Here is a 27,860-nt window from a genome sequence, read left to right on the forward strand (position 1 = left end):
ATTGTGAAACCATGAATGAAAGCCCTTATTTGTTCTACAAATTCTAAAAAAAAAACAACAACCCAGCACTGATTGTGCATGTACTTTTCTTCAAAGAAAAACATGTACATTTCAAATAATTAAATGTATTACATTCAGATTCACAATAATATCTTACATTTACTGAATTGGTTACAGTGTGTACTTCAGCAAGCAAGAGAAGCCTGATCAAAATATTTTCAATAAAACCGGGAAAATGTTACTCGCCAAACTGTCGTTAAATGGATTTTAGATGATGCCTCAATAAAGTTAGTGTTTGCAAAGCACCTATTTTTATAGTGAAGATGTCCCAACATTGCATTGACTCACAGTGATTGTTTTTGATTTTCAGTTAAAAAAAAAAAAAAGGACAAGGAAAACAAAACATGCATAATTAAAAACTATATACTCAAAGATTGTAATATTCTCACATTATTGACTTTCGAGTAACAGAAAAATTATACTCAATTTCTGGTTTTGCTTTTACTATTAAAAGTAACAATTCTCAACACTTTTTTGCAGTTGGGAAATGCTACCTGTAATGACATTTTGGCAGAATGATCAATTTAAAACGCTAGAAAAAGAAAAGAAAAAAAAAAAACACACACTTGACCGTATTTCATACTGACAAAAATCACATAAGTGTGAGAACATAAAGGTGGAGTGAACGTAACATGAACAACAGAGTGAAGATTCTGAGATCCTCTCTGGTGCCACTTGAAATAAAAATCCCAGCTTGCCCATGAATACAGTCCACACCATAATTATTTTTTTTTTCCTTGGGTTCCGTGCTTCGGCATATTTAACTGGAAATTCATTAGTGGATACTGCATCACACTGCCAAGTCTCAGCTTTAGGTGATTTACTTTCTTTTTACCTGTTCACACTGAAAAGCTGCTTAATTGCTTTGGCCGTACGTTTAGGATCCTTATCCTCCCTAATGATGAAGTGCTGTGCACTGACTTTTGATGCATTGAGCTAATCCAACCCGAATGTGCCCGTTTAGCTCTGCATTCATTTTGTGGCGCCCATCAGCCGAGAAATCGTCAGTAAACGCTACTGTGCGGCCGTGGTGCACACAAATGGGCCACCGGAGACACAGTGGAACCACCACCATGTTTGAAACATGAGACATGCTTTGGGTTATGAGCAGTTCATATTATCTCTCACAATTTCCTGTGTTCATCAGTTTAATAAAGACTAACTTTTGTTTTACAGGCTAAAAGACCTGAACTCCGTCGGTTTTCCTTTGTCTGTTTTTGCAAACCGCAACCTGGTCTTTGTGTTTTTGAGCTGTACCCGGCGTTTGCATGTTGCAGTTAATCACAATGTACATCTACATCCCCATGAGCATCCTTGATTTGCTGTGCAGGCACCATGGAAATTGTTTTCCAAACATCCACAAGACTTTGGCTCCATCTACAAGGTCATTTTGGAGCTTTAGTTAGATGTGTATGTAAGTACCCTACTGTTGATTGTGCTAAAACAGCTACAGTCTTGGTCGTGGCTTTTCTTTATATCATCACAGGCCACATGCAATCTGTTCTATGCATGAACCAATATTGAAGGGATCCAGCTGACCATTAGGTTTAACCAAGTGTCTGATTTCTTCATAACCCTTACAAATTTGCACCATATCTCCCACAAGATGAATGCTATGTTGAATAAAATATGTTCAAATTAAAGCTGAGACACCGCACTTAAATGTAGTATCTATGATTTTCAAACAAATTGCGCGTTCTGAAGCACAGAACCTTTAAGAAATACGTAATTGTCCAAGAACAGATATTGGTAATATGTAATGCATTGCCCCTAATGTATGGACAAATAAGAGGTAGAGCTACGTACAGGATTCATATCTCCCTAAAAAAAAGGGAAAACAACTGAGTGGACAAAGACCACAGATAGAATATCTTCGAATTTGCAAAACTGGTCAAGCTGGCACAATTTAAATGTTAGAGCCATACGTTTGATTCAAACAGCAAATTGTTTTGCTGGGAGTTTAAATATAATAAATATAACAAAAAACGGAAAAGAGGAGGATTAGGAAACAAATGCTCCGGTTGTTGAACTTCTTACCACACAGATCGTATTCTTACACATTCTTCTGGTTGTGTTTGATGAATATGCAACCATAGACGGATGCTTGATAAATATTTAACATGCCCATAAATACAAAAATAATACCTGCTCATGAATGCACACAGATGACCTTTTGTACCCCCTGTGCTGGTGTTTCAAACGCAATACCAACACTTTTTAATCTGAAGATTACAGTAGTTATTGTTAGGACTTAAAAAAAAAAAAAACAACTAGAAAAAAGTACTAGTCAGATAATGTTTGGGAAAAATCTATAAAACAGAAAATGGGGAACAATAGGGACTTGTTGTGTGTATAGGCAGACGCTATCTGTATTCTGCAAAGCTACTGTATCCTGGACCTCTGGATGATTAATAAATTATTAGTATGCACATTAATAAGATATTGTGTTCCATAAAAACTGCATACACATGACCTTGAGTAGCCCTTTTGTTTCCAGCTAAAATAACCATGCAGATCACGAACGCTTGGCTCTTGCGTGAGGCTTTTTTTTTTAAAAGCTCAGTGCCGACGACGTGTACAATTTTAAGACAAATGCGTCCATTCATTTTGATTTAAATCTTCGCGTGGAGAATAATATTTAAAAATACTATTACACAGCAGCAGGAGAGTATGAAAGACAGTGGTTCTGTTTGTTACGTTGTGCTGGTCCTGCTGTATCTTTGGATAATTCATTTCACAGATCAGTTTCAGAGCCCTTCCTCCAGAAGAAAGTGTTATTCTCAGAGTCCCGGTTGATTTGAATCTGGGGCAGTCCTTTTGTGTACGAACATCTGTCCAGACTGAAGGAGGGGGGGAGACACACAGTAACATAAAAACGCTGGCTTGTTAGCTCAGAATCATAGAACTCATGTGAACTGTTTGGGTATTTTCTTTTCAGAGAAAATATTTGATGAGAATTTAGCTGATACTCACTTACTCGGCCACTGTGGGAGACTGAAAGTAGTGCTCAGCACGGTGAATGCGGGTTAAGGAAAGTCTGGGATTCATCTCCTGGGAAAACGAAGAAACAAAGGGATTTTTAAAACATACTTCACAGCACAGAGCTGCTACTGGAGTAGAGGTATTGAGAGCAAACTGAGAGGCTCTTGCAACAGTCTGAAAAGCTTTTCTGATCTGTTAAGGTGCAAAATGTGTTGAAAACTGCATGCAAGAAAGGCCGATTTGTCACAAGAATCATGAAGCCTTTGGCAGCAAAGTTTGAACAGCTACAGCGAAGCAAACCCTGGCTCATACTCACTATCCACAGATTTAACCCCCAACATGGGCTCCTGTTCCATCATATCCATAGAGATTTTTATACTGGGGATATTTTCATGGTAGGGGTAGTCAGACTGTGGGAGGAGGGAGGGAGACCATTAACATTTGTTTTAAGGTAAGGATCTACAAGACAGGAGGCTGTAAAGAGCGATAAGGTGGTATGTAATTCGGTATCCACACATGTGGACATTTAAACATTTAGACCGAGAGAAGGGTTCACTTACAAATTCAATGTCACTATCGATGCTTCCTTTCTTCTTGCTCTTCTTTTTCTTCTCATCCTCCTTTTTCTTCTTGTCTTTCTCCGGGATGATGTCATCCAGGTAGCTGAGATCATGCTGCGAGAACACATAATCCATGGCCTTGCGCACTGCAACCAATGCCAAGATCTATAAACAGAGAAATTGTTTCATTAGGTTTCCGATATTGAGCTCTGTGCCGTTTTTTTTTTTCTTTCTTTCCTTCTCTTTTTAACTGTGCCAGAAGCTGCAGCCATTCTCACCATGACAGGGAAGATGATGGCAGCCACGGTAGACTTGAGGATCCAGAGGAGGGCCAAACACAGGGCCTGGATGAAAGTGAAGAGGTGGATGCGTCTCTGGGGGACGTGCCGCAGGTATATCAGGTCTGGCTGGTGCTTGGCTGGCATGAGGAGCAGCTGCAGGCGGTCCATGAACTGATACGAACGCAGGTCAGGTTAACAGAAGTGGCATGCTCCTGTCACATGGTAAACATTGTCTGCATAGCATATGCAAGATGCTGCAGATATCTACTACTGTAAAGTCAAACTCTTTGTGGTTTGAGTCATTGTAAGCGAGTAAAAGGTTTGTACAGACAGTCTAAGGCTTTTTTACAAGTATAATCCTTTGCTTTGAGTAGCTTTGCTTATGTTTGGCCTGAAGTCTACAGTCTGTGAACACATGTCTCTGCAGCTGTTGTGGCAGCATAACATGAATGGAACTTCTGAAGCTATTTAAACACTGTAAAATCAAAGCAGATTGACAAAGTGCTGTTAGGGTCTGTAAGTATTAATGTAATTGCTCTTTCAGAAAGTCATTTATATGCTGTATACATGTGTATATATGGCGCTAGTTATCAGGTGCTAAACAGGTTGAACAGACTCACCTGGACACCGTTGAGTGACGCCACACCCATGTAGAGGAACACGCCATAGAGCACGGGCATGGGAATAAACTGCATGACACAGCAAAATGAAACAGGTCAATGGCCTGATGTGTGACTGGAGGCAGGAACATCTGCTGTTAAAGTTAAAGGTGGCGCTCTTACACATGCTGAGACTGGGGATGGGGGGTGTTGTCATTAGTTCAAAATATATCACAAGCAGCTTTTCTAAGAATATTTTTAATCAGCTACGGTGTCCACACATCACCAGTTACAGGTTTGGAAACCACATAGTATAGTTACTTTATACTTAGTATAAAGCAAAGATTTTCGGAATTTATTTCGATGCATTAGAATAAAAACCACTAGAAAGATAAATGCAGCATCAATACACTTTTTAAATGCTTCCAAAGTCACTGTAGTGTGTCAGGGTGACAGTGCCGTGTATGGTAAAGGAAATACAGTGTGAAGACCAGAGGCGTGGTACTGAAAATATCCACCAGGTGGCGTAGCAGCACCACCAATCTCCACTCAGTGACTTCACATTTCTTATTTGTCAGCTGAATGAAAGAGTGGAACCTGCTGCAGTCAAGCTTAAGCTCTGATGAACATGCTTATTTCACATCGCATTACTTCACCTATGGGACTTCCTAATCGGATAAATAAAAGATCTGAAATTATTTTACATTTCAGAGGGGTGACAGGAGATTGTTCTGAGGGGGGCCGACAGTAATCCATGTTTTCACGGAAGAATTAAGAAGCTGGAGCGCTTACCTTGAGGATAGGGGCCATGAAGACGGAGAGTCCTGTCAGCAGAAACACGAAGATACCGGTGACTCTTTGCTCCCTGGACCGAAGAAACAGACGACAAACAAACATAATCACAAAACTCTCACCAGCATCAAAGATGGTAGATGGGAATCACAATGAACAAACAGCTCAGAACAGGTCTTAATAAAGACATTCAAAGGCAATTTAATGATGATAATATTGAATCTACGACATAAAAACTGCAGAATATAATCCACAGTCAAACCCTTTTAACAGCTGTGGGGGCTTCAGAATGGCTGATTGCTTCCCATTTAGCATGACGGCTCATGGTTAACAGACTTAATTACAACCTGGGAAAGCAAATTGAATCCAATGAACTACCTGTTAAAATCAAAAGTCACAATACTCTGGGAAAATAGAGAAAGGAGTTTTCTACTCCACCATGTTCTGGTCACTCACGTAAAAACTAGTCTCAGATGAGGTGGTTGTTGTCCAAAAGCTGCGTTAACTTACCTAACACCCAGGAATTTGGGCTGCTCCCCAGGGGCCGACGTCTCAGTCTCCATTTTTAAAGAGTCAATATGAGCTATGGAGATGACAGTGGCAGCCACGTACCACGGCAGACCCATAAAAGAGCAGATCAATATCAGGATGGCCACCCAGAACAGGTCCAAGTGATACCCTGCCCCTTTCTGAGACATGAGGGGAAGACAGCAGAAAACAGTTAGTTTACTTACACACTTTATAACCAGTTAAAACCCCATTGAGGCGAACATTAGAGTTTCTGTCACACGTGTGTTTTTACAGTATTTTATTTGTACTCAGGACTCTTGATCTTTAAAGGTTCTAAAGTTTTGCCCACAGTTCTTCTTTTCCACTGATTCCCTGCAACTACTGGTGCTCGTAGAGCAGGAAAAACATGGTAGTTAAAAAAGGAAAATGTGCCCTAACTCACACGTGGGGTGTGGCAGAAAATCTGTAAAGCTCCTGCTGTCTTGCCTACTGGTCTGATGGGTCTTCACATAAAGCAAACAATCATCATCAATAGCCTTAGTTTATAACCACTTACTTTGGAACCTGAAAATGGATTGTTTTGAGACCACACTCCAGCCATAATGGTGGGTATATTTATAATTTGATCCTGAAATAAAGAAAAATGAAAACACGCTGAAGAAGAACACTAACCTTGAGTTTATGCTCCTTCCTGTTGACAATCACAGCAGTGATCTGCTGGTCCATAAATATCAGAATAGTGACCAGCAGGGCCGGGAGGGCGGCCGCCAGGTACACCCACCAAGGGTTCCCTCCAAAAGGGGGGATGAACCAGCCCCTCTGTGGACTTGTGGGCTGCACAAAAGAAATAGAGGGAAAAAAAAAAGGGCGTTAAACTTACCCACACGGTCTGGGGTAGTAGCAACAGCAGCACAATGTACAAAGACTCTGTTACTAGTCCTGAATTCAAAACGCTACTCAAGTGGAGGTACAAAAGTATCCGCTTAAAAAATATGTAAAATACCAAAAGTACTTTTTATGGCTCATATCACATCAGCAATTACAATATTATTGGATTGTAGTTAATGATTATTATGCTGCAGCTGTAGGGACGGAGCTTTCTTACACTATCTTAAAGTTTGCTATTTGGATTAATGCTGTGTTTTAAATGTATTAATGTAAATTTGCATTACTTTATGCATCGCCTGTGAGTTTAGACACTGGGGATCAATGAAGACCCACCGTAGAGTTATACTGTATATTGTAATGTTGATCTTTGTCGACACAGCAACTAGTAAGTAGTAAGTGTGATATTGTATATTTGCCTCTGAAACACAGCAAAGCTGAAGTACGAAGCAGCAAAAGATGTGAAAGGATCTGCACACTACACACACTGAACAGAGCCTGAAAGTCCTGGTGCATCGTTCCGTGACAAAAAAAACTGTGAAACAAGACTCTCTGGTGGAACAAAGCTGTCTCTGTACTTGGAACGTTAAGATCGTCTGTGTTCTCACAGCAACCATAATCAAGGTATTTGGCGCCGGTACCCAGTCCCTTCCTCTTATCATCAGCTGCGTAACATCTGAGCTTGGCAATCTCCAAGAATGTCTGTGTCTTAGTTTCAGGTAATACGTATGGCCCACTGAGCAAATGACAAAGAAAGCATTATAGGAGGATTTTAAAGAATTACAGAGGCTTTCTAGAAGAAACATGGGTTATTGGCAGTGTAATCGGAGGAAACCGCACCTGGTTGGCCATTGTCACTCTACCAAAAACGAATTAGTGGAAGCTATTACTACACCTTTGTGCATGTACATCGCATTGACTACTCCCATGTGTAGATTGTACCTTGAATTCTCTCGGCACTATGAGCTTTGGAGTCTCCACACCGACAAGGGCGTCCACACCGCAGAACAGAAGAATGGTTAAGATGATGGCAAAGTCACTGATGAGCTTTCTCACCTGCGAGGGGGGAAAAAGGTTTTGTTTTTTTTTTATTCTTTTTAAGCTTGCCGCAGTGGAAACAACATTTTCGTCATGTGTTTGACAAAGAACTACAGCGTGTGCAGATAAACACTGGTAGATATCACCTTGCGGAGTGTGTGCAAAGGCAGCGAGGGCAGGCATATCTGTCCTTTACAGTAAGTAAGCAGGTGTCCAGCACTTTGTGAATAATAACAAAACATTCGGCACACAAGCAACTGTTTGTTTTTTTTGTAGCCCCTCATTTAGAATGAGGTATAATACATCATCGTCATGTCAAATGTTGTACTTTTCCAACAGTTTATGTGGGAATAGCTGTAGAGCTATAGACAGATGCAGAGCTTTGTCATTAACTGTTTCTAACACTGTGGGTGTTGCATTAGCATTTAACACAAAGCATCACATTCATAGACTCCTGCCACTAGCATGGAGTCTGAGTTTTACTATTCAAATCGAAAAGTTGGCTACTTTACCTGATTGGTGCAGTTGAGGATTTGAATAACAAATGAAGTATGTGTAATTTAGGGGTCTAAAGTGGAGCCTCGTGTCTTTTTTTCACAAAAATTAGTATTGTTAGAGCAAAGTCCCACATCTGAACTGAGACCTGCCAGTAAACTTTACTATGTTTGAGGAACCAACAGATTCCCTGCATGTTTTGTTTGCAGCCGGGCCCGAGTCAAACAAACTGCCCGGTGATTAAGGTGCCATCACTCACTGTGGTGGGAAAGAAGCGGCTTGTCTTGAACTTCTTCAGACACATGGAGCACGTGTACGTCCCCAGGAACAAAATGAAGGACATCAGGGTGATGTCAGGCACGTAGCCACAGGCCCCTCCGACCAGCTGCCCTCCATACGTAAGACACTGCTGCTTGGTCAGGGATGCCCAGGTGGCATTCATTGGCTGGACAGATGAAGACAAAGAGGTTCCTTTATCATTTGGAGTTAAAAAGCCTAAGTAACAGTTTGTGGCACGGCACTACATTTATAGAAGAACATACCAAATCAGTACTGTTTGTCCAGGCAGAGAAATCAAGGAGCTCTGAGGAGTTGCCTAGTGAAAATATAGTGAAAAAAAAAAAATGTAATCACCAAAACTAGATAACTTTCATTACACACAGTATCACCCTTGACGTTTGGAACATTTCGTGTGAACATTTGTTCACAAGTGAACATTTCTTTTCCCGAAAAACAGTCTCGCCGAGTTACTTGTGACACAGAAACTGATAGTGCTGTTGAGAAAGTAAACAGTGGTGTCGGCAGGCCTACGCATACTCGATCCCATCATTTGTTATCTTCACTGTAAACAGCAAAAATACGATGAAGGCTCTGTTTAACACACAAAGTCAAAGGGGACGAAACCAACTACAGCTTTCACTCTCTGGTATCAATGGCGATACGGAGATTCTAATGGCGCCTCGATACTATCGACACCCAAGTGATTTTGGGAAAAGGATGGTTCATGATTACTGAGTGGTGAGGTCAGACACTGTGTCTCCTATTAATATACATTATATATATTAATGTGGACGTTGCACTGTTGCAGCAAAGGCTATACGTACCAGACACGCAGTGACAGTCGTACTGCGTGACGAGATCGGGATCGTATTCCGAGTTGATGGGGTTGTGGTGGGCCAGCTTTATCATCTTTTTGAAAGCATCGTAGATGAAGATGAAGCTGATGAGCGCAGAGAATCCTTCTTCAGTGAAACGAGTGAAGTACTGAACTAGGAAGCTGGCGTCTGTGGCGACCAGCACCAGACAGAATACGGCCGACCACAGGCCGATCCACAGCCGGAACTCAAGGTAGTCGAAGCCGTTGTCTCTGAAGGGACAGTGGTTCATAAGTGGCTTCCTACATTTCCATTATTTCCATTGTTATTCCAAGGCAATTACAAACAATGTAAACATGCACTTGTGAAGCTCATTTAATAAAACATTTTTGATGCTGAACACTTTCCATCAGGTTTTTTCGGTGTGGAAAATTTGCACCTGTACACACCAGCAGCTGCCACTGAATTAGCAGCTGTTGACGAGAGGCATGGAAACATTTGGGGGACAGAGACAACACAACATTCTTCACTCTCTTTTCATTTTGCACTGTGAGTTAATTATTAATAATGAAACACAATCAGCACGGAATTTGGTAATGACAGAAGACCCTCTCTGGGAGACCAAGGGAGTAAACTGGAAGGAGGGAGGAAAAGAAATTACAATGCAAATTCTATAATATAATATCTATCCATAAATGATCAGTAGCCACTTATCCTGTTCAGTGTCAGAGGGGGCTGGAGTTTATCTCAGCTTTCATTGGGTGAGAGGCGGGGTACAGAGACGGGGTCTATCTTAGGGCCAACACAGAGAGACATACACAGACAGACAACCATTCACGCTCACACCCATGGACAATTTAGCGTTAACCATTCCACCACTGTGCTGCCAGATATAGTATAATATAAACATTTTAATTGGTTAATATGTATTTAAAAATGTTAATACGTTTCACTTTCCCCCACGAATAGGACAATTGCACCTTATCACAATTTTCCAAACGTGATTCTATACGTATGCGTATGGAGCTGGTCTTCACGCCAAAAACGCTTGAGCTCTACCTTGGTTAATAATCACGGACTTTAAAGTGACAGAAATGAGTCTGGTGAGTAACTACTCACTTGCTGAAGTTGAAGAGGAGTCTCTCAAAGACGAGCACCGGGCCTGTGCTGCTGAGGATAGTCAGGGGCTGCCCAGCCAAAAGACAGAACACTGATCCCGTCAGTGCTGTGCCCAGGAAACTCTCCAACACTCCCTGTAGCACAGCATACACAGACTTCACACACACACAACTCGTGAAGCGCGTTAGGCCTAGAAACTACACAGAATGTATGTGACAACACATTCACAATGTGACCATCTCTGCATGAACTGTTTTAGAAATAAATTATACCGACACATACAGTGTCTTCATCAGCGTTAAGTTTACTTTATCACTGCTTACTCAGCTGTAAGCTTTTGTTTTCCCTTAGCACATCTCGCAGTATTCGGCTGCAGTTCTTGCTCATCAAGAAAGGCCTGTTCAATTTTGAGTCGTGTCAGCGGCTCCGTACTTTGTGTTTTACAACCCTAATGATACTTAAATACACCAGGTATGAATTACAGTGTCAGTGTAGACACCTAAGCTGTACTTGTTAGATGTGCACTGAGAAAGGTTAAGTGAGGACAGGGATTCCCTCTGCTGTTCTCAAAGTGAAAAAGGGCAGTGATGCAGTCCTGAGGATCACTGGTGGTGTGTGTGTGTGTGTGTGTGTGTGTGTGTGTGTGGGGGGGGGGGGGGGGGGGGGGGTCAACGGAAACACAGCAATGACGAGGCTACAGTGGCTGAGTAATCTGGATCTGTGGTTATTTACAGCCTGGACAAATCCCTGATGCAGGTCTGCTAGAATGCAGCTCTTTGTCAGGAGGCCAGAGCTAGAACCTTAGTCAGTACAAAACCATATCAGAGTCCTGCACCAGGTCCAGTAAGACTGATAAAGTATGTGTAACGGGAAGCAGAATAGTATTTAAAGGCTAACGAAAAAACAACTACAAACCCATTTATTCAAATAAATAAACCAGCATGATTGTATGGGGGCCTGGTGGCTCAGTGGAAGAGCATTGGGGTGGGATACAGAAGGCCTGCGGGTTCAAATCCCACCCCACTGGCATGGCCCCACCAAGCCACCAAGGGCAACCTGGAACCCCTGAAGCGATGAGCCAAAAGCTGTTGATCTTGGAAACCAGCACCATTGTATTAAACTTAATTAGCTGTTTTGAGATTTAAAGACAATTAAAAAGAATCTCCATGACTACATTTATCATAGCTTTAGTAAAATTTTAAGACGTCATCTATCAGTGTGGATATTAACCAAATCTAAATTTAGAGACATTCACTTGTGTAGGTTGTGTTTTTTCCAACCTAAACCTAAGCAAACTGGGTTCAGGTCCATGTTTACTGAGTGGTTGAAATCAGTGGTCGCGTTCATCTTTGTGAACCTCTCCAGCCTGTTTTGCATATTTGCACTTCTAATATAAGGATGTCGTGTGCAGCTAGTCAATACACGCAGGTTTTGAGCATGTCGCTGCACATAGAACTGAACAGGAGACTTGTTTTGTCAGTTATGTGCGACATCATTAAGTGTTCCCACCACAAACTGTAGCACAATAACAGAAACGATGCACTACCTGCATGTTGTCTGTAGCGTCTCCAAGTAAGCCTCCAAATGTGATGGCATTGGTTACTGTGCCCAGATAGATGAACAAAATGGCTGACAGAGACTGGATATGTAGTGCGTCGTAGAAGTCACTGGCAAAAAACGGCAGCTTCCGTTTGATATCCAGGACAAGACCTCCACAAAACCTTAAAGACAGAATCATTCATGTTTATTTCAGCGATATAACTGGAAAGATGAAGGAAAAGGGTTCCGAATAAAAGTAAAAGAAAAAGTTATCTGATAGTAGAATGTTTACATTGTTCTTTATGTGCAGAACTTATCCTGACTGCGATTTGTTTTTGATGAATAGACAAGAACACACACATACATACAGTATGTGTACTCAATAATGACAACAAAGCCTCTATTGCTAAAAAGCCAGCATGATATCGGACAGATTTCTGGTTTAATTGACCTAAAATAATTTCATGTTTAAAAAAAAGCGAGACTCTGATTACTTTCTGGTGCGCTGCAGTTCCTCTCCGACCTGGTGTCCCCCTCCCCCTCCATGTCCCGCATCATGAGGAGTGTCCCCATTCATATGAGGTGCCTCTACTCCAGCATACATGTTCTTCCTACAAACAGGAGACAAACACAGGGACATACACAAAAACCAATCAATTCAAGCATGCAGGGAAATAGCATGAAATCTGTCAGCAACACATTATTTTTTTTACAACTTTTGTGCGTAAAGTGTGTATTTTATCCACTATATATATATATATATATATATATATATATATATATATATATATATATATATATATATATATATATATATATATATATATATATATATATATATATATATATAAAGAGATAAAAAACTTATGTAGGCATTATCAATTGTGCCAGTCTTCATGTAACTTAAAAGACAGAAATACTCTTTAGAAAAAAAATGTTCCTAATCCAATACACTCACATATTTGTTTTACAATTTCAAACACTTCGGCTACATGCTTAACACTTCTGCATTTACATTGCGCAATAATTGTTATCTGTAGATGCAGAGACCAATGCTCTGACCAAATGCTGATTTAGCAAAGTGTGAATTATAGGACACAGTGTTGATTTGTAATAGATTTATGTGCAGTGACTTCATTCATCTAGATTAGTCACAAAGGTGGATTAGACAAACCTCTTGTCTGAGGAGGGCAGAGATTTGGGTGGCTCGATCCTGATGTCAGGGTCCCACTCGCCAGGAGGCAGGACAATGACCTCATCCAGAAACTCCTCGATACCAGCCAGCAGGTCCTGCCTGCCCTTCGCTTTGTAGGCGATGTCATGGAAAACCTGTCAACAAATAAACATAACCATTCTACTCATAAAAAAATATAACATTATTCATCCATGGCTTGGGAGAAAAAACACAACAACATGCACAGCTGCAGTGAACCCGTGGAGAACACTGCCCACTCACTTCTGATTGCTCGAATACAAAGTGCTATGTGTCACTGACGAAAAGCAACAATTTTAAAAACCATTTGACAATGTATTCGCATAATGAGTCATCTTCTACATAGAGGAGCACTGCGACAGGCAGGTAAAGTAATATTGGGCAGCTTAGGGGTGGTGACTCAAAAGCACAAACATCTGATAAGCCTGTGACACAAATGTCATGAGAGTGCTGAGAGGGTAAAGTTTAACTTAAGGAAAAAACACTTCCTATCCTCCTATGTTGACATGGAAGATATACTGGGCGGAGTTTGGGCCTGTGGGAATTTGCAGGCCAGGTGCTGTCCGGGCAAACCCGTTACGAGCTGTCTGTTAACATTCCTGACAACACGGAGAGGTTCAGTCAGGGGACACAAACCAGAGACAAAAAAAGCAGCCAAAATTGAAAATACTGGTCGATGTAAAATCCTTTACTACGTTTTAAAACGTATACTGTATTGTCTTAATGTGTTACATTTATTCTGCTTAAGCTAAAACAAATTGTCTAGCACAAGATTAATTGTTAATCTGTTTGTTAATTTGGTCACCAACAACAGCCTGACTGGACCAACTGCTGGGATGATTAATACAGCAATATCCTGGGCGCTGAGATTTGGCAGGACAACAACCAATGCAGGCCTCCAGTGCAAGTGGACTTTAAGAAACTAAGATAAATGAAGAAAAAGGGGGGAGAATTATCAGGACTGATCCTCCATCATCTACTCGTCATCGAGTCCATCGTCTAAGTCATATAGTCCGGCAAAACTGACTAGATTGCTGTGAAGTTTTGGTACAGAAATTCCTAGAGTCCATAGAGGATTGGTCCTACTGATGGTGTTGCATATGCAACCAAATAAAATGCTAAAACCTGGGCTTAATTTATCCAATCAGAGCTTCGAAAGGATGAGTTGAGTGAGAATTAATTGTTTTGCCAGACGACAACCAATTAAACTAACAGCATTTGTAGTAACACATACAGTAGATGTAGGATCCAAGCAGCACCTGTTCAATATTAAGATAACCATTTTAATAAAAGTACACCTAGATTAAAAAAAAAAGAAAAAAGTAAATACTGAAATACCGACTTATATCTCATATCTTACCCATATTAGTAATAACATACCTCATCTGACATCAGGGTGGCAATGGCTCTACCAATCTCATGATAGGACTTTGCTTTACCTTTTGGGCCCAGCAGCACAAAGAGAAATCTACGTAAAAAAAGAAACATTTGTTTAGCAAGTCAGAAGCTGATGCTAACAAAAATCTCCAACCTCAGTTGACAGTAGGTTTTTATTTTTTTTCTTCTTTCAGTTAATGATACAATGGGTGTGTGCTCTACCTCGTGGGAACAGGGACCTCTGTGAGAGCGCCGAGCATGACAGCCTGCTGCAGACGAACGAACGCCACGAATGAAGTTTCCAGGAAATCTACCTCTCCGACTAGTACATTTGATGCCTCTGCATCACGGGGCAATTTTTTCATGAACTTGTTTTTCAGCTGTAAGGACAAAGACGGTTTGGGGAAAGAAAAGCTGCATGAAAATGTCACGGAGAATAGTAACAATGAATGTGACTTATTTGTTACAAGATACAGTTATAGGAAGCAGGACAACGCACACACAAACTCTTGTTCTCTTTCTCTGGCACATGCAGTGTGTGACATTTACAAAAATAAAAAATATAGTGATTAAAGTGTGATTTTAAAAGACTGACATGCTGCTCTCTTACAAGTCTCTACAAACTTGTAAGCGCATGTACCGTAGTGCCTACACTTCCCAGAGTTATGCACTTCATGCCACCCAATCAACACACTTTAGCACAACATAAGATGTAAGTCAATCAACAGTGAACAGTAAAGAAAACCTGACTGACTGAGGCCTTGGTGTTGCGTCAAAGGCCAGACCATTCATACAAATCTAGTGTACCATGTACTGTGGCCGGTGCGCAACTTGTTGTTTAACTGCTCCTGTGATCTTTTATCTCTGCGCAGCAATTGTGAGGGATGACAGTGAGAGAAACCGCACGTGTAGACGATCGAGACTCGCACAACAAAGGAAGGAAACAGTGGGCTGTTGTTTGCGCAGAGATGACAGAGAGCCAGCGTCTTTTATCTGCCAGTATGCGCAACTCACAAGCTCACATACACCCACAGCCACACACATGACTCTGCATAATGCTGCTTTGTGATCGCAGACCTCAAGTATCAACTGTTAGGTTGCACAATGGCATGTGCAGAATCTTTTTACAGTAACACAGAGAGAAACAAACATATTACCTGATCCTTCTCCGGTTTGTCAGAGAAGTCACTCAGGCTGTTAGAGGTGAGGTTTCGATGGGTGGTAGTTGGGCTACCTGCACAGAAGGTGAGTGTTAAGATGCAGAGCAGGCTAAACTGTAGAGCTTCAAAAGAGACATTTTTTGGCAGTGAAGGAAGATGAGTCCCAGAAAAGAGAAGCACCAGGAAAGATACACAATGAGAGCCAGAAACATCAGGACCTAGGCTAAATGTGGCAAAGGCTTAAGCCTTAGGACTAATGATAGATGGCCTCAGAGAGAGGAGAGCAGGGAGACGTGGGCTTCTTAGGAGCCTTGCTTATACAACTGACTACTTTTGGCAAATGAGTGAGAATGTAAACCTCAGAACTCAGTTTGCTGAGGTCCATTTACTTATCCACTGTTACTGAGAACACTGTCTGCTACATTTTACCCTAGTCGAGAACATTAAGTGCAATGCTGTCCGCTATTCATGTGTTTGCTGTATTTATACTCCTGAAAGTATGTTATGACGCGGCTTTACGCAGGAGTGCTGTGACCCCACTTACAGAGGTATCCCATGCTGGAGCTCCTGGTGACCTCACATGGTTCCTCTGAGTCTTGAGGGGTTAAACAAGGCACGGGGTGCTCGAGGGGGTTGCGTGCTACAACGGCCCAAATGCAGGAAGTCAGAGAAGGCAAAAGAGAAGAAAAATAAGGAAAACAGGTTGGCAAAGAAAAGTGGAGAAAGGACAACGGGGGGAAAGACTTGAATTTGAAAGACAGAAGTTACTGATATAAGAAAAAAGAGATCCAAGTGGAAGTGTTTGGGTTATGACAGAGTTTTTGAACAGAAAATTAACGTTTTGCGTTACCGTTCTCCTGGCTGGGAAAAAGCCAACTTGCACTGGAAACACTTTTGCCAATGTCTGCAAGAGAGCGCAAGTTGGATTTCTTGGTCTGGTGACGATGTTTCCGTAGCAGCGTGTACATGACCTTCTCCTTCAGTTCCGCTTTCAGCTGACCAGCCTCAATCTGGCTGTCTGCGATCATCTCTGTGAGACAAAGGTCAAGACTGAGTCGTCTTTAGGCTTTTCAAGACCATCAAGAGCGTGTAGCTTGTCCAGAAACAGTCGGCCCCACTTACCAACAACCTGTGGCAGTGTGGAGGCCTCCAGGTCCAGCATGATTGTGCCTTTCTCGATGCACGTTTTAAGTTCCATCAAGCTGTGCAAGGACAGCGTGGCCACATGAGGCTTACTCCAGCGTTCGCCGCCCTTCTCCACCTTCTCTTCAAACTTGATCCATCTGAGCAGATAACAAAAGACACAGAAGCAGGTAGAACGTTGAAATACTGTGCTGGGTCTTGCTAACAAAATTAGCAATACTGAAAAATTGCACATGAGAGTGTATAATTGAAATGCTCCCACTTCTCATCCGTGTTTATGAAAGTATGGGTCGCTGCAGAACATATATTTTTATTCTTTACACAACATCTTCACTGTGTTTTGGAGCGGACACAGTTCACAAGGAAACGATAGGGGACGCACAACAGCAGAGGAACGAAAAAACAAATCACTACACTTGAGAAAATACACTGGTGACTGGTGACATTACTCTGCAACCTTCAGACCACACATGGCTCAGTCTGAGAAACGGGACTAACATAGCTTAGCTTTGAAGGTAAGACTGAGGACAAGGACTCTTTTTCTTCCAAACAATAATACCTCACATGTCGCCACTACAAAGAGCCATTCTCCTAAGGCCTGAGGATGAGGTTTCCCTTGGGGATAGGGTATCATTCTGGGCTATGGCCCAGACACCTGTGACCAGCCTGTGAGGAGCCTGGCAGTGGAGACGCCGCAGAAACTCGGTGAGTTCTCTTACATTCCCACTGTTGTAAGACCAGCTTTCACTCTCTAAAATACGATTACAAATGCTGAAACTGACTTAGTTTAATAACACTACTTTTTATGACATTCATAGGGTCTCACATGTGGAGACCCTATGAAAGCACCACTTTGGACCTGCTCTAAATTTAGCTTTAACATTAAATCTTGTTCTGACCATATGGGAGTCTCTACTTTTTCCTGCTCTCATGGAGCAGGTACTACAGCCCTCAATCAGATAAGAGCACACTGGAAGTTCAGTGGAGTACGGCCCACTTCCCGGTGCATAGAATTCCCGCTTATTCATAAGGAACTGTGTTCCGCTGACTGCACCAGGTCTGTGAAGCAGGAACTGAATAGGTGGTGGTGGTGGTGGTGGTTGTGGGGTGGGGGTTATGGATTGCATGACTGGTTTAATAACTACATTTGCTTCAGAGGCTCACCTGGCTGTCTCCTTCCATTCCATCTCCTGACCGTCGACTGCCAGTAGCTCGTCCAGCTCAGTGAAGAGCTGAGGAGGTGGTGGGCCATCGTCCTCCTCTCCCAGGATAAATCTGATCCTCTCAGCTGGGGAGACTGTGAGGAGAAAACTAATCAATCCTCTACTCAACTTTATTGGATGCCCAGGACACCCAAACTCCAAGAATCTTACTTTCATACTTAAGCTAAAGTGCAGGTCCTGTACCAAAGCTACTAAAATGTAATTTAAAATCTACATTAATATCATCTGGTAGTTTTATGGGCAAAATGTAATGCTGGCTGTGATGGACAGGTGTCAGGACACGCATCGCATGGCAGCTTGCTGCGTATGGGGCTGCAGCTGCTGATCGGTCAGCGTGCCCATGCTGTCATGGTGTTAATTAAAGCCATCAGGCGTATTAATGTTGTGGCTGATCTGTATTAGTGACTGCTGTGTAACTGTCAAGCTGTCTGTGCATGAAGAAGCTTGAGACAAGTCGAGTTGTAGAATTATATAACAGTTTGAATAGTTGTAGAAGCTCTGACACACATCTGTCATCACTCGAAGAAAAAAGGGTAAAAACAAGTCGCTATCCCAAACTGAGTTCATTGAATTTTGCCACATGTACCACTCATCCATTGTGTACAGAGCCCAAAATCAATTAAAGACAGTAGATTGGACAATTCACTCTAAGGGGAATAATGGGTTTTATAGGATTAAGAAATGTTAAATTCAACAGAGGACACTTTGCCTTGTACATTCCGGGTTTGCAAATTGAAAGGTGATGGTATGATTTGGTTTGTTGATGTTTAAGGCAATCGAAGATAAGTGGCACAAGAACTTCATGCTGATGAGGAACAATGTTGGCGTCAACAAACTGACTGTGAATATTGGTCACTCATACGGGGTTAAGTAAACATCAGTATCGCCAACATGTTGTACATCTTGGATTTGGGTTATTCATTGCGAGAACTATTTATTCTCGTTAACACTTCTAGGAAAGTTGTGCAACTGTGAAGGGAGGCAAAGCGGAGCTTAAGTGGTAATACCCAAGAGGCTATTTATGCAGCTTTCTCCTGATATCCTTTAGCAGTCGGGATTCTCCAGGCCGGTAGCTCAGCAGCACCGGTAACCTTTTAATCCTGGCACAGCACAAACACACGCTTAATGTGGGATGGTTGGTTTTAAAAATAGTACGGTCGGAGAAAACTGTTAAGCAACACAAAGGTCAAGATCAATGTCCTGGAAATGGCTTTAAGATGCGCAACTGTTGGGCGCCACCCCATTTTGTGTGTCAGCATTACTGTGCGGCGCGCACACGGGCAACGACATAGTCCACCGACGATGCAAAACGGCCACGCAAACAATCATTCAGTTTTCTCCGTGTTTCGCATTCGATTCTCTGACTGGCAAAAACGCTGAACCCGCCGTTTAACGTGGCATTAACCAACAACCCCGCACGATGTGCACAACACCAACCGCCTCTTAAGTCTCACAATTGGCCTCATCAAAAAAAATCCAGGCATTTGTTGCGGTTACACACAACGACTTTAAGTGGACAGCTTTACAGGGCTTGCCACAATCAACAGGATAAGGGGGATTAAATAAAGGCTAACACAGCATCCGACAAGTGGACGGTCCTGTATGCTTGAAGCTTGTGTGTCTTTGGAACTGGGCTTTTGTTTTCTGGCATCAGCCTGAGTGCTACCCGCACATCCAACGTCAATGTACGTCTGTGTGCTTCTGTAGTGCGCACTCACCCAACATCTTGGCAATGTGGCTCTGAGGGAGCTCTAAACATGACTGCAAACCCAGGGACATATGCCAATCCAGATCCCATAATGCATTTCAATTATTCATAGTGAGCTGATGGTGGAAGCAGGTAGGTTAACAGGGACAGTAGTGCAAGTTGGGGAGGGGCAACATACCCGTATTATTAAGTAAAAGGGGGATAATGCAACATGAACAGTGCTCGTCAGGAGAAACACGTTTATCCCGATAGCAGCTACAGCTCCATCATTCAGTAGTGTCTGGCCTCTCATTCAAGCTTTACAAGTCCGAATGAGACAGGAGTGGGTGTGTGTGCATGTGCTATAAACTGTATTTATTTAAAGTGCATGAGTTCAGCTTCTGTGTTTTGTCTGGTTCCACTTCCCTTCCACTACTGGCTGATGTACCGTACAGTCTGGTATTAATTCTATGGATAGACAACAAGCAACAGTGTTTGCATTTACCGATGTCATGTTTGAAGGATACGTTTGGCAACATTATCCAACGTTTAGTGCTATTTCACAGATTTGAGCAATAAGTAGGTCTTATCTAAATCAACACTGAAACTAAAATGCGTTTCTTCCTCTATGACCTTGTGTAAGAGCGCTGTACTTCCTGACAATGACCTATTACGATCCAGCCTTCCTTTAACCTTTAACGAACCAGCCTTCCTTTAAGTGTTTACCTACACTCTGCGGCCCTGTAACTAAACTCTGCATGACTCATGCAGCAATCAAATCTAGATGGAGATTAATGTGGCCAAAACTCTTATCATTCCGTGGCACCTGTGAATGACTAAGCACGCCGCCTGGTTTACACCTGATCGTGAGATGTAACAAAGGAGGATTATAGAGTCCAGGGAGGCAGCGGCGTGAGGGTTTGAGCCAAGCGCGGAGTCTGAACTGACACGTTGACGCAATGCTGGTGTGATCAAAAAAAAAAAAAAAAAAAAAGAAAAAAGGTGCGATCGTAGGCGGAAAAGAATCCAAGGTGCTAAAGATGAAACCGGTGAAATTTTCTTCCCATCAATTCTGACAGTGCTTTAATTTTTACATTATTACCACCTTTACTCCCCCTTTCACTGAAATCCTGGCCAACTGTTTCCCATTCTACTCATACAGAGATTTTAACCGACTCATAGCAAACCAATAATCTATAAAGCATCTGTACACGGCTGCATATCTGGGCAAATCCAGAACTGTGGAAACAAAAGCACTTTTTAACAACAGAAAACGTTTGTACAACATACACATGATTCCGGTTTTATCTGAACTTATCCGTGTCATCCACTTTAGGAAATACCAGTTCAGCAATAACATTTAATTCCCAATTTGCATGAGGTTACCTTGATCATAGCGGCGCTCGCATGTGTGGCGCTGCTGTCACTGTTCACACATGCCCTGAGGAGTCGGGAGGCAAATCCCTGTCTTTCCTCCTGCTCTTTCCCATCTCCGACCTGTCGTGATACCTTAATGGTTGCCTCCAGCAGCAGTAGAGCGTAAACACCCTCCCATTGTGCCGGTTCCAAGGCTCCAGCATTTTAAGGTGAATTCCGGTATAGTGATAATTGTATGTTTCTGAAGCGGCTTTTAACCCAACTGTAGCCCACATTAAGCTAAAAGGTGTCTACATCCACAGGCTTCTTCCTGCACTTTGCTTGGCTTGAGTAGGATGAAAACTGTTGAGACTGTGGTTCTCAAATTGCATTTTCGACAGTAAATATCTTTCCATCTACCTACTTTTTCACCTTCTGAGAAGACTTTTTCACAAATCCCACAAAGTACAGTGTTAATCGTCAGATCGACAGTTAATACCCCCCTTTGTGTTTACTTCACACACTTTAAGTCGATCCAGGGTCATTTTCGGATTTGAATTCAACATGTTCCCATTCCCTTACTCCATTAAACTTGAGTGTGGGTTTCTGTGTGCTGCTTTTTATTTCTTTTATTTATGGCCTGCCACCACCCAGCCCTCCCTGTTGTTTTTGAATGAGGGCCTCCTTAGCTTCAGAGGCACTGATATCCTGTAGGCTGTGCAGTGCGCTGCTGGACTTCACCCAACTGACTTAACCCACATCTCAAGAGAGATGTATCCTATACTAACGGGCTTCCCATAAATAATGTTATGCACACTGGATGCTTTTTCTTGAACACTTTGTTTCGGTAGAACTCACTGAGAGGTTTCAGGATGTTTGCAGTGGATTCGTCTGCGTTCTCCCCATCAGACTTATATCCTTCCGTGTTCTGTTCAGCTCGTTCCCGCTTCTCCTTATGGCTAGACTTGCGTCTGTGGCGTCTCCTCCGGTGGTAGCTCTTGGGAACATGCACACCAATGTACACAGTGTGGTGACCTGCCACAACACAGGGAATTGCGGGTCAGATTACACTCGCAGTTAAAAGGAATTCACATTAACCCTGAACAAAGATAATCTATATCAGCGCCGGCAGAACAAAAACACCAGGGACTGGCTGATCTGCTGCCGTGCAGAATGACATGCTTGCTTTTCACAAGGCTGCTTTCAAAGACCTTTTTTTGTTTCCTTTTTCCTCTTTCACTTTGACTGCTCATTGTCAGTTGCTGGTTTGTTGCTTAATTCTCAATCAGGAAGAGATGCAGTTTGCGGTCAGTCACATGGCAAAATTTAATAAATGCCAACTACTTCCTATACAAGGACTCATACAGGAAACGACTTAATGTCTCCAGGAAGTAATTAGAGACACAGACAGGGAGAGAGAGAACCCTCAAATACTGGGGTCGGCTGACCAAATTAGCCTTGAAGCAACCATGTATTTCTCCATTCAACAATACATTCCATAAACATTTCTTGTGGGTTTTAATGACATCTTTCACATCTCGCTGTGGTCAGTCTTTGCCTCCTTGAAGAGACCAAAGTACACCTGAGGTACACACTGAACAATGTACTGTACAGTTCAACAAACGGCTCTTGTAACTAACAGGTGGAAATGAGGCCAAAAAAACTCTGGCATTGTTCTCTTTGTATGCACCCTTAAGTACTGGTTTGTGAAATATGTGAATGTCTCAGCAAATCCATGTGGGCGTCTCCAGATGAATTCTTTTGTGGCTTTAACACTGGACAGAATCGGAAGACTTGAAGACACATCTTTAGGTGCGGAAATGTTAAGCTCATTGGCAGCCTGTGATAAAGGTGACAAAGGCAGTGACGATGGGGGAAAACAATCACCTGACACTTACCTGCACTGAATTATTATATTTGTATTACAGGACTATTAACTACACTTCTCAAAAGGGCAGATTTATCAGAGCAGTTTATGGGAAATGACCGGTATAATTTCGCCAGTTTAAAGCTGCCATCAGCTAAACAATCCACCAATATGCATCACTCTTCTTACCTTCGACTTCCTCTTCGCAGACATGTTTCACGAAGGATGCTCCTCTGTCCAACACTGCTTCATCCTCCATTCTACAAAGCGAAAGGGGAAAAAAGATACATAAAATCCGTCTTACGGTACACTTATATTTAAAAGAAACATTACAGTGGGTGTTGATTCGGTTATTTAATCACAATGAATGGGAGCAGATACAAAAACATAAATCACTGCATACCGAGGCTTCAAAATCTACTGGAACTTCCTTTACTGTAATGATCAAACCGCTGCCTTTCTGGAAGGGTGGTTGGAATGTTGCTCCTCCAGTCCACCAAAGTCTGGACTGATTGTCAACCCCCAGACTTACAGCAGATGACGTGTTTTATTATTCAGCGCTGACATTTATGTCCAGTGGAGTTTATTTCAGGCTTCCATTAACGCAATCCTGGTAATGATTGCTTTTCAGCAAATGTCCCACTCAGCCATCGAATGAGGCTTTCTTATTTTGGACCTATCAACCTCTAGCTGTGTCACAACACGACAATTCAAAGAAAAGTTAATGCTGGACTTCAATCATCATAAATGCCTGCAAAAAGAAGTGAATTTAATGACAGATAACTGCAGAGCAAAGCTTCGAAAATCTGTTACCCTGGCAAACCTGAGTGCATTAGCATTCCTGATGCTATGGCAATCACCCACATATAACTAAAATGTCACCTACCACCCCACCTACATTGCATTGGTACATTTAAAAAAAAACGCTTCTCGGTGCATGTACAATGGGGGACTGTATCTCTTTCACAGGGAGATGGACATGCATTTTAATGGCTTAGTATTTTAATGACAGAGACCCTCTCTATAGGCTTCCAGGTACTAACATGACCACAAGCTTCATCAAGCCTCAGCCCTTCTGGAGGGTTGGCATTACTCCTCCGATTCACCAAAGTGTGGACTGAGCCAGACCATAAGTGGTGGTTTAGGGCACAACATATTAGAAACCCCATTCTGGTGAGGTACAAAGGAAACAACACATCAGCTACAAAAGGCAACAAAAACAGGGGCTGTGAATATTGGAATTATTTCTGCTTCCTAGTGAGGCTTTATAATTCACATAACAGGCGGTGAAGTCCTCCAAGCTGTTCTGAAACTAGAAAAAGAGCATTTCATTATCAAATTAGGAGATCGTGGGCCATCCACTTTATGAGAATAGTTTGGAATAACACCAAAAGATAAATATTTAATTTAGGATGCATATCAAGAATGTCAATACACTTATTACAGTTTCCATTCGACACCGAACAATCCTCAACTAAGTACACACTTTGGGAAAAAAAAAATGAGTGGGGGGGGAACATGGGAGCAGTGTACACACTGTGCTAAATAAACTAAATCAGGAAGGACACATCTTGTTCCTCCAATTGAGCTGAGAGCACATCTGATGTGATATCTGGCCTTGAGAGATAGAGGTGTAACTCTGATAGCGGATGTATGAGATCAAACGAGTGATGGGGAGTAGAGAGGCCCAGTGCCAAGTTAACAAGCAGTACTAGTTCAGTGATTAGCCTCTGTACGTTTCTTATGTTGCCCTTTATTGCTTACAAAAAAAAACAAGAACGAAAAGGTTAAGTTCCCACACGGTGCCATGTGTTAGATGGTGCTTGTACCCTGGACGGAAAGTACAGAGTATACCTCCAGCTTCAGGGAGCTGCTTAATGAAGCTGAATTTATCAGAAAAGAGACATGCACAAATAAAAAAGTTTAATTAACACACTTGTGCAACGTGTGCTTGAATGTTAGCGATCATGCTTGTGTGTGCGTGGATGGATGGAGGCGGGTCACGCAACACAACGAGAAAGCCATTGACCACACAGGAGAGCGCAGGGAGCTCACGTTGCAGGTTTACTGCTGGCTACAACCAGTCCGTAGAGCCATGTTAATCGCTCCATGCTGATGCCTCAAACAGGGGAGACCACTTACGAGAAACATGCCACAGGTGGTACACAGACGTCCAGTGTGTAGAGGAAAAGTTCAGCATTCCAACTCAAAACGGGAAGTATGTGAAGTGGAAAGTATCTGGTCTCCTGCAATGACTTCCTTCGGCCGTCATAAAAATATATAAATCTGCATCCATCTCACGCTGGTTGACTACTCACTTTGCTTCCGTTCTTCATGAGGTAGGATAAACCTGTTGGTGCGTGCAGAGCCAGGATCAGCTGCTTGGGATCAAGGATCATCCCCATCTCTTAACAGAATGACGCAGCTTGCCCCACCGGCCAGGTTCATCGTGAGGATAGGTGCACCCCCAGTAGAGGAATTGCAAAAAGCAGTGCAGTCACGATTTATGAACTTCTGTGACACTCAAACAGAATATTTTAAGTACCAAAACACTCAACCCCCCTTAAAGTGGCTGTAAAACATGCTGAGTCAACTCTAATAGAGGGGGAACGGAGGCTGTGGGGAGCTGGACCCAGTTACAATATAGCTCCAAAGAAACCGTTTTGAGGATATTTTACATTTCTCACAGATGTGCTACTGAAAGGGGAGATTCGTGGTGCAGCTATAAATAATGGAAGCTATAAACGTCAATTATCAAAAGTCAGTCACAGACTAAAGTGACACCTTCCAATGACATGTTCTGTCTGAGCAGGTCCATCAATCAGATCCTTTCACACTCACAAGACACATAAGGAGGAACATCCCATGTACATAATACCTCACACTGGGGGGTTAATGCTTAAACTGTGAATCTTGAAAGTACTTCACGAAACACTAAAGGTTGCATTAGTCAGACAGAAGTGACAAAGTATCTATGTCATATGCCTGCTACTAACTTTTTATGCAATAACTGTAAACAAGTGTCTGTCTGACTGGCACAATCCTTGACATTTGTAATTTCCTCTTAGTGCTGCACAAAGGAGCATTCATGGTTCCAGTTAGCACCATGAGGAAGGAGTTCTACAGGTGAGCGGGAAGAAATTCCCCAATCGCAAGTCAGACATTATAATGTCTACAAAAGACACAGGAATGAGGAATCACTCTGTGTTTTTAAGGTTTTTGCTGTCATTGCAAAGGGAAGATGAGACAACCCTCCATTTGTTTCACTACTTGGCGATTGGGGCGGTGCCGCCAAACCCTGAGGCACCGTTGCCCCCCCCCTCCTCACACATGTTCTGAGGCGGGTAAGCTGCTTCATTTTACTCACACTGGCTGCAGATGCGAATCACAGAGCAACTCATAGCCTTCAGTTCCATATCTGTGAAGTGCATCCAGATTCATACGGATTTCCGTGGGTGGCGGCAGTGTTTGATAAGTTGCGGCACTGGCATTCGCGTCATTGTGCAGCGTGTGGACGCACACTGACCCCCCCAACCCCTTGCTTAATGTGGACTTTCGGGGTGTCAGCTCAAAGACCACATGGTGTGTGTGCAGCATACGCACTGCCTTATTCATAAAGTTGCACCGGAGACGCGATCGCCAGCACTTGGCCCGCGTCTCCCTAATTGAGAGTGACACGTTCTTGGAAAACAGATTACCGACAGTGGCAACAGTGGCTTATCGGGCCAAGGGTGCAACGCAAATAAAAACATTTCCATACGTGATTAGTAGCGTGATAAACAGTCCACAGACGTTTAACAAGAGGTACGACTTTGTTGTCCAACTCTAGCCAGATGACATTTACGCCCAGAAAATCCACCAATAACAACAGATAACATCTGAACGTGCCAAGATGTTTGTAAATAATACTCAATTCATTTCCGACTCACGCTTTTTCACCCGGTCAAGAGACTGTACTGTAGAGAGTAAAGCTTCCAACACAACAGTTGAAGAAAATTAAAAAAAAACAAAAACTCAAACTTACTTGCTCTTTTCAGAAGCCATAGTGACTAACTTTGCTCTTCAAGAAGAAGCGTGTCGCGTCTGGCAAGTCCGCCTGCTTTGTTCAAGTGGCTCCTGCAGTCGGTGGAAAGCTTCACCTACTCTGATCGGTCGCGCTCTTCAAGTGGATAAAGTAGTAAAAGAAGCCGCGGAGCCGCAGCTATCTCACTGGAGGGATCTCTCGGGCAAATCAAATTTACCACGCAACACACCGTCCTCATATCGCGCCGTGCGTCGCCAGCTCGTGTTTCTTTAACATGTTGCAGAAAGGGATCGTTTTGTATTCTCCCTCGGAGCGTATGGAGAGAGTCCTGGAGCTCAGCGTGTGTTTTTCCATATTTAAAGTGCCATCCCTCCTCCTGCGTCACGCCACTGGGGGGGGTGGGGTGGGAGTAGGGGGTGTGGGGAGGGGGGGGGGGGGGGGGGGGGGGTCAGAAAGTTAGGTGGCGCAACCGACACTTGAACAAATAAGTCTGTTTCTCACTTTCTCCTTTAAAGAAGCAAATCTGAAATGAATGACACTGTCAAAGTGTCAGACGATTAATGCGTGAGGCCCATTTTGTCTATTACGCACCTATATTACACATTCGTTCACTTTTAAGACACGTTAAAAGTCACCAAAACATTAATTCATCATTCTTTTATAATAAAGGCTGCAATGCATAAGCATTTATTTTGGGCTTTTGCAACGGATAATATTTTAGCAATATTTAGCCCCGAAAAGCCCAAAAGCTTCACATTGGTCCACACCCTGCTCTCATTTCTGTAATTAAAAGGTATTAAAAGTATAAATTAAAGCCTCTATTTAAGGAAGCTTTGTTCCAATCCTATTGGAGCCA

The 27,860-nt window shown here is 42.5% G+C and overlaps 1 protein-coding gene across 3 annotated transcripts; it reads right to left on the bottom strand.

The window, feature by feature from the left end:
- Positions 1-27,351, bottom strand: LOC137103481 (electrogenic sodium bicarbonate cotransporter 1-like). Of its 3 annotated transcripts, none has more exons than XM_067483878.1 (26): positions 27,005-27,349; positions 23,170-23,240; positions 21,972-22,148; positions 18,012-18,144; positions 16,827-16,987; positions 16,555-16,734; positions 15,702-15,778; positions 14,767-14,924; positions 14,548-14,635; positions 13,129-13,283; positions 12,449-12,565; positions 11,962-12,136; positions 10,416-10,549; positions 9,306-9,568; positions 8,745-8,797; positions 8,462-8,647; positions 7,612-7,725; positions 6,457-6,618; positions 5,785-5,963; positions 5,275-5,347; positions 4,504-4,572; positions 3,881-4,054; positions 3,603-3,767; positions 3,359-3,452; positions 3,038-3,111; positions 1-2,900 (listed from the first exon to the last, which is right to left on the bottom strand). In XM_067483878.1, exons 1-25 carry the CDS (start codon positions 27,022-27,024, stop codon positions 3,068-3,070), a joined length of 3,222 nt encoding a protein of 1,073 aa, XP_067339979.1. In that variant the 5' UTR covers positions 27,025-27,349; the 3' UTR covers positions 1-2,900; positions 3,038-3,067. The 3 variants fall into 3 exon arrangements, with proteins under 3 accessions (XP_067339979.1, XP_067339978.1, XP_067339980.1); XM_067483877.1 differs by having other exon boundaries at positions 3,034-3,111; XM_067483879.1 differs by lacking the exon at positions 3,359-3,452 and having other exon boundaries at positions 27,005-27,351.
- Positions 27,352-27,860: the final 509 nt, after the last annotated feature.

The sequence above is a fragment of the Channa argus genome, chromosome 18 (genome assembly GCF_033026475.1).
Source record: "Channa argus isolate prfri chromosome 18, Channa argus male v1.0, whole genome shotgun sequence".
Classification (NCBI taxonomy): Eukaryota; Metazoa; Chordata; class Actinopteri; order Anabantiformes; family Channidae; genus Channa; species Channa argus.

Coding starts and splice junctions, on each gene's coding strand:
- LOC137103481 (XM_067483879.1), bottom strand. CDS start 27,024: ATGGCTTCTGAAAAGAGCAA. Junction 16,735..16,826: donor CACACTGCCACAGGTTGTTG/GTAAGTGGGGCC, acceptor TTTGTCTCACAG/AGATGATCGCAGACAGCCAG. Junction 5,348..5,784: donor CCCAAATTCCTGGGTGTTAG/GTAAGTTAACGC, acceptor TCTTCGGTCCAG/GGAGCAAAGAGTCACCGGTA.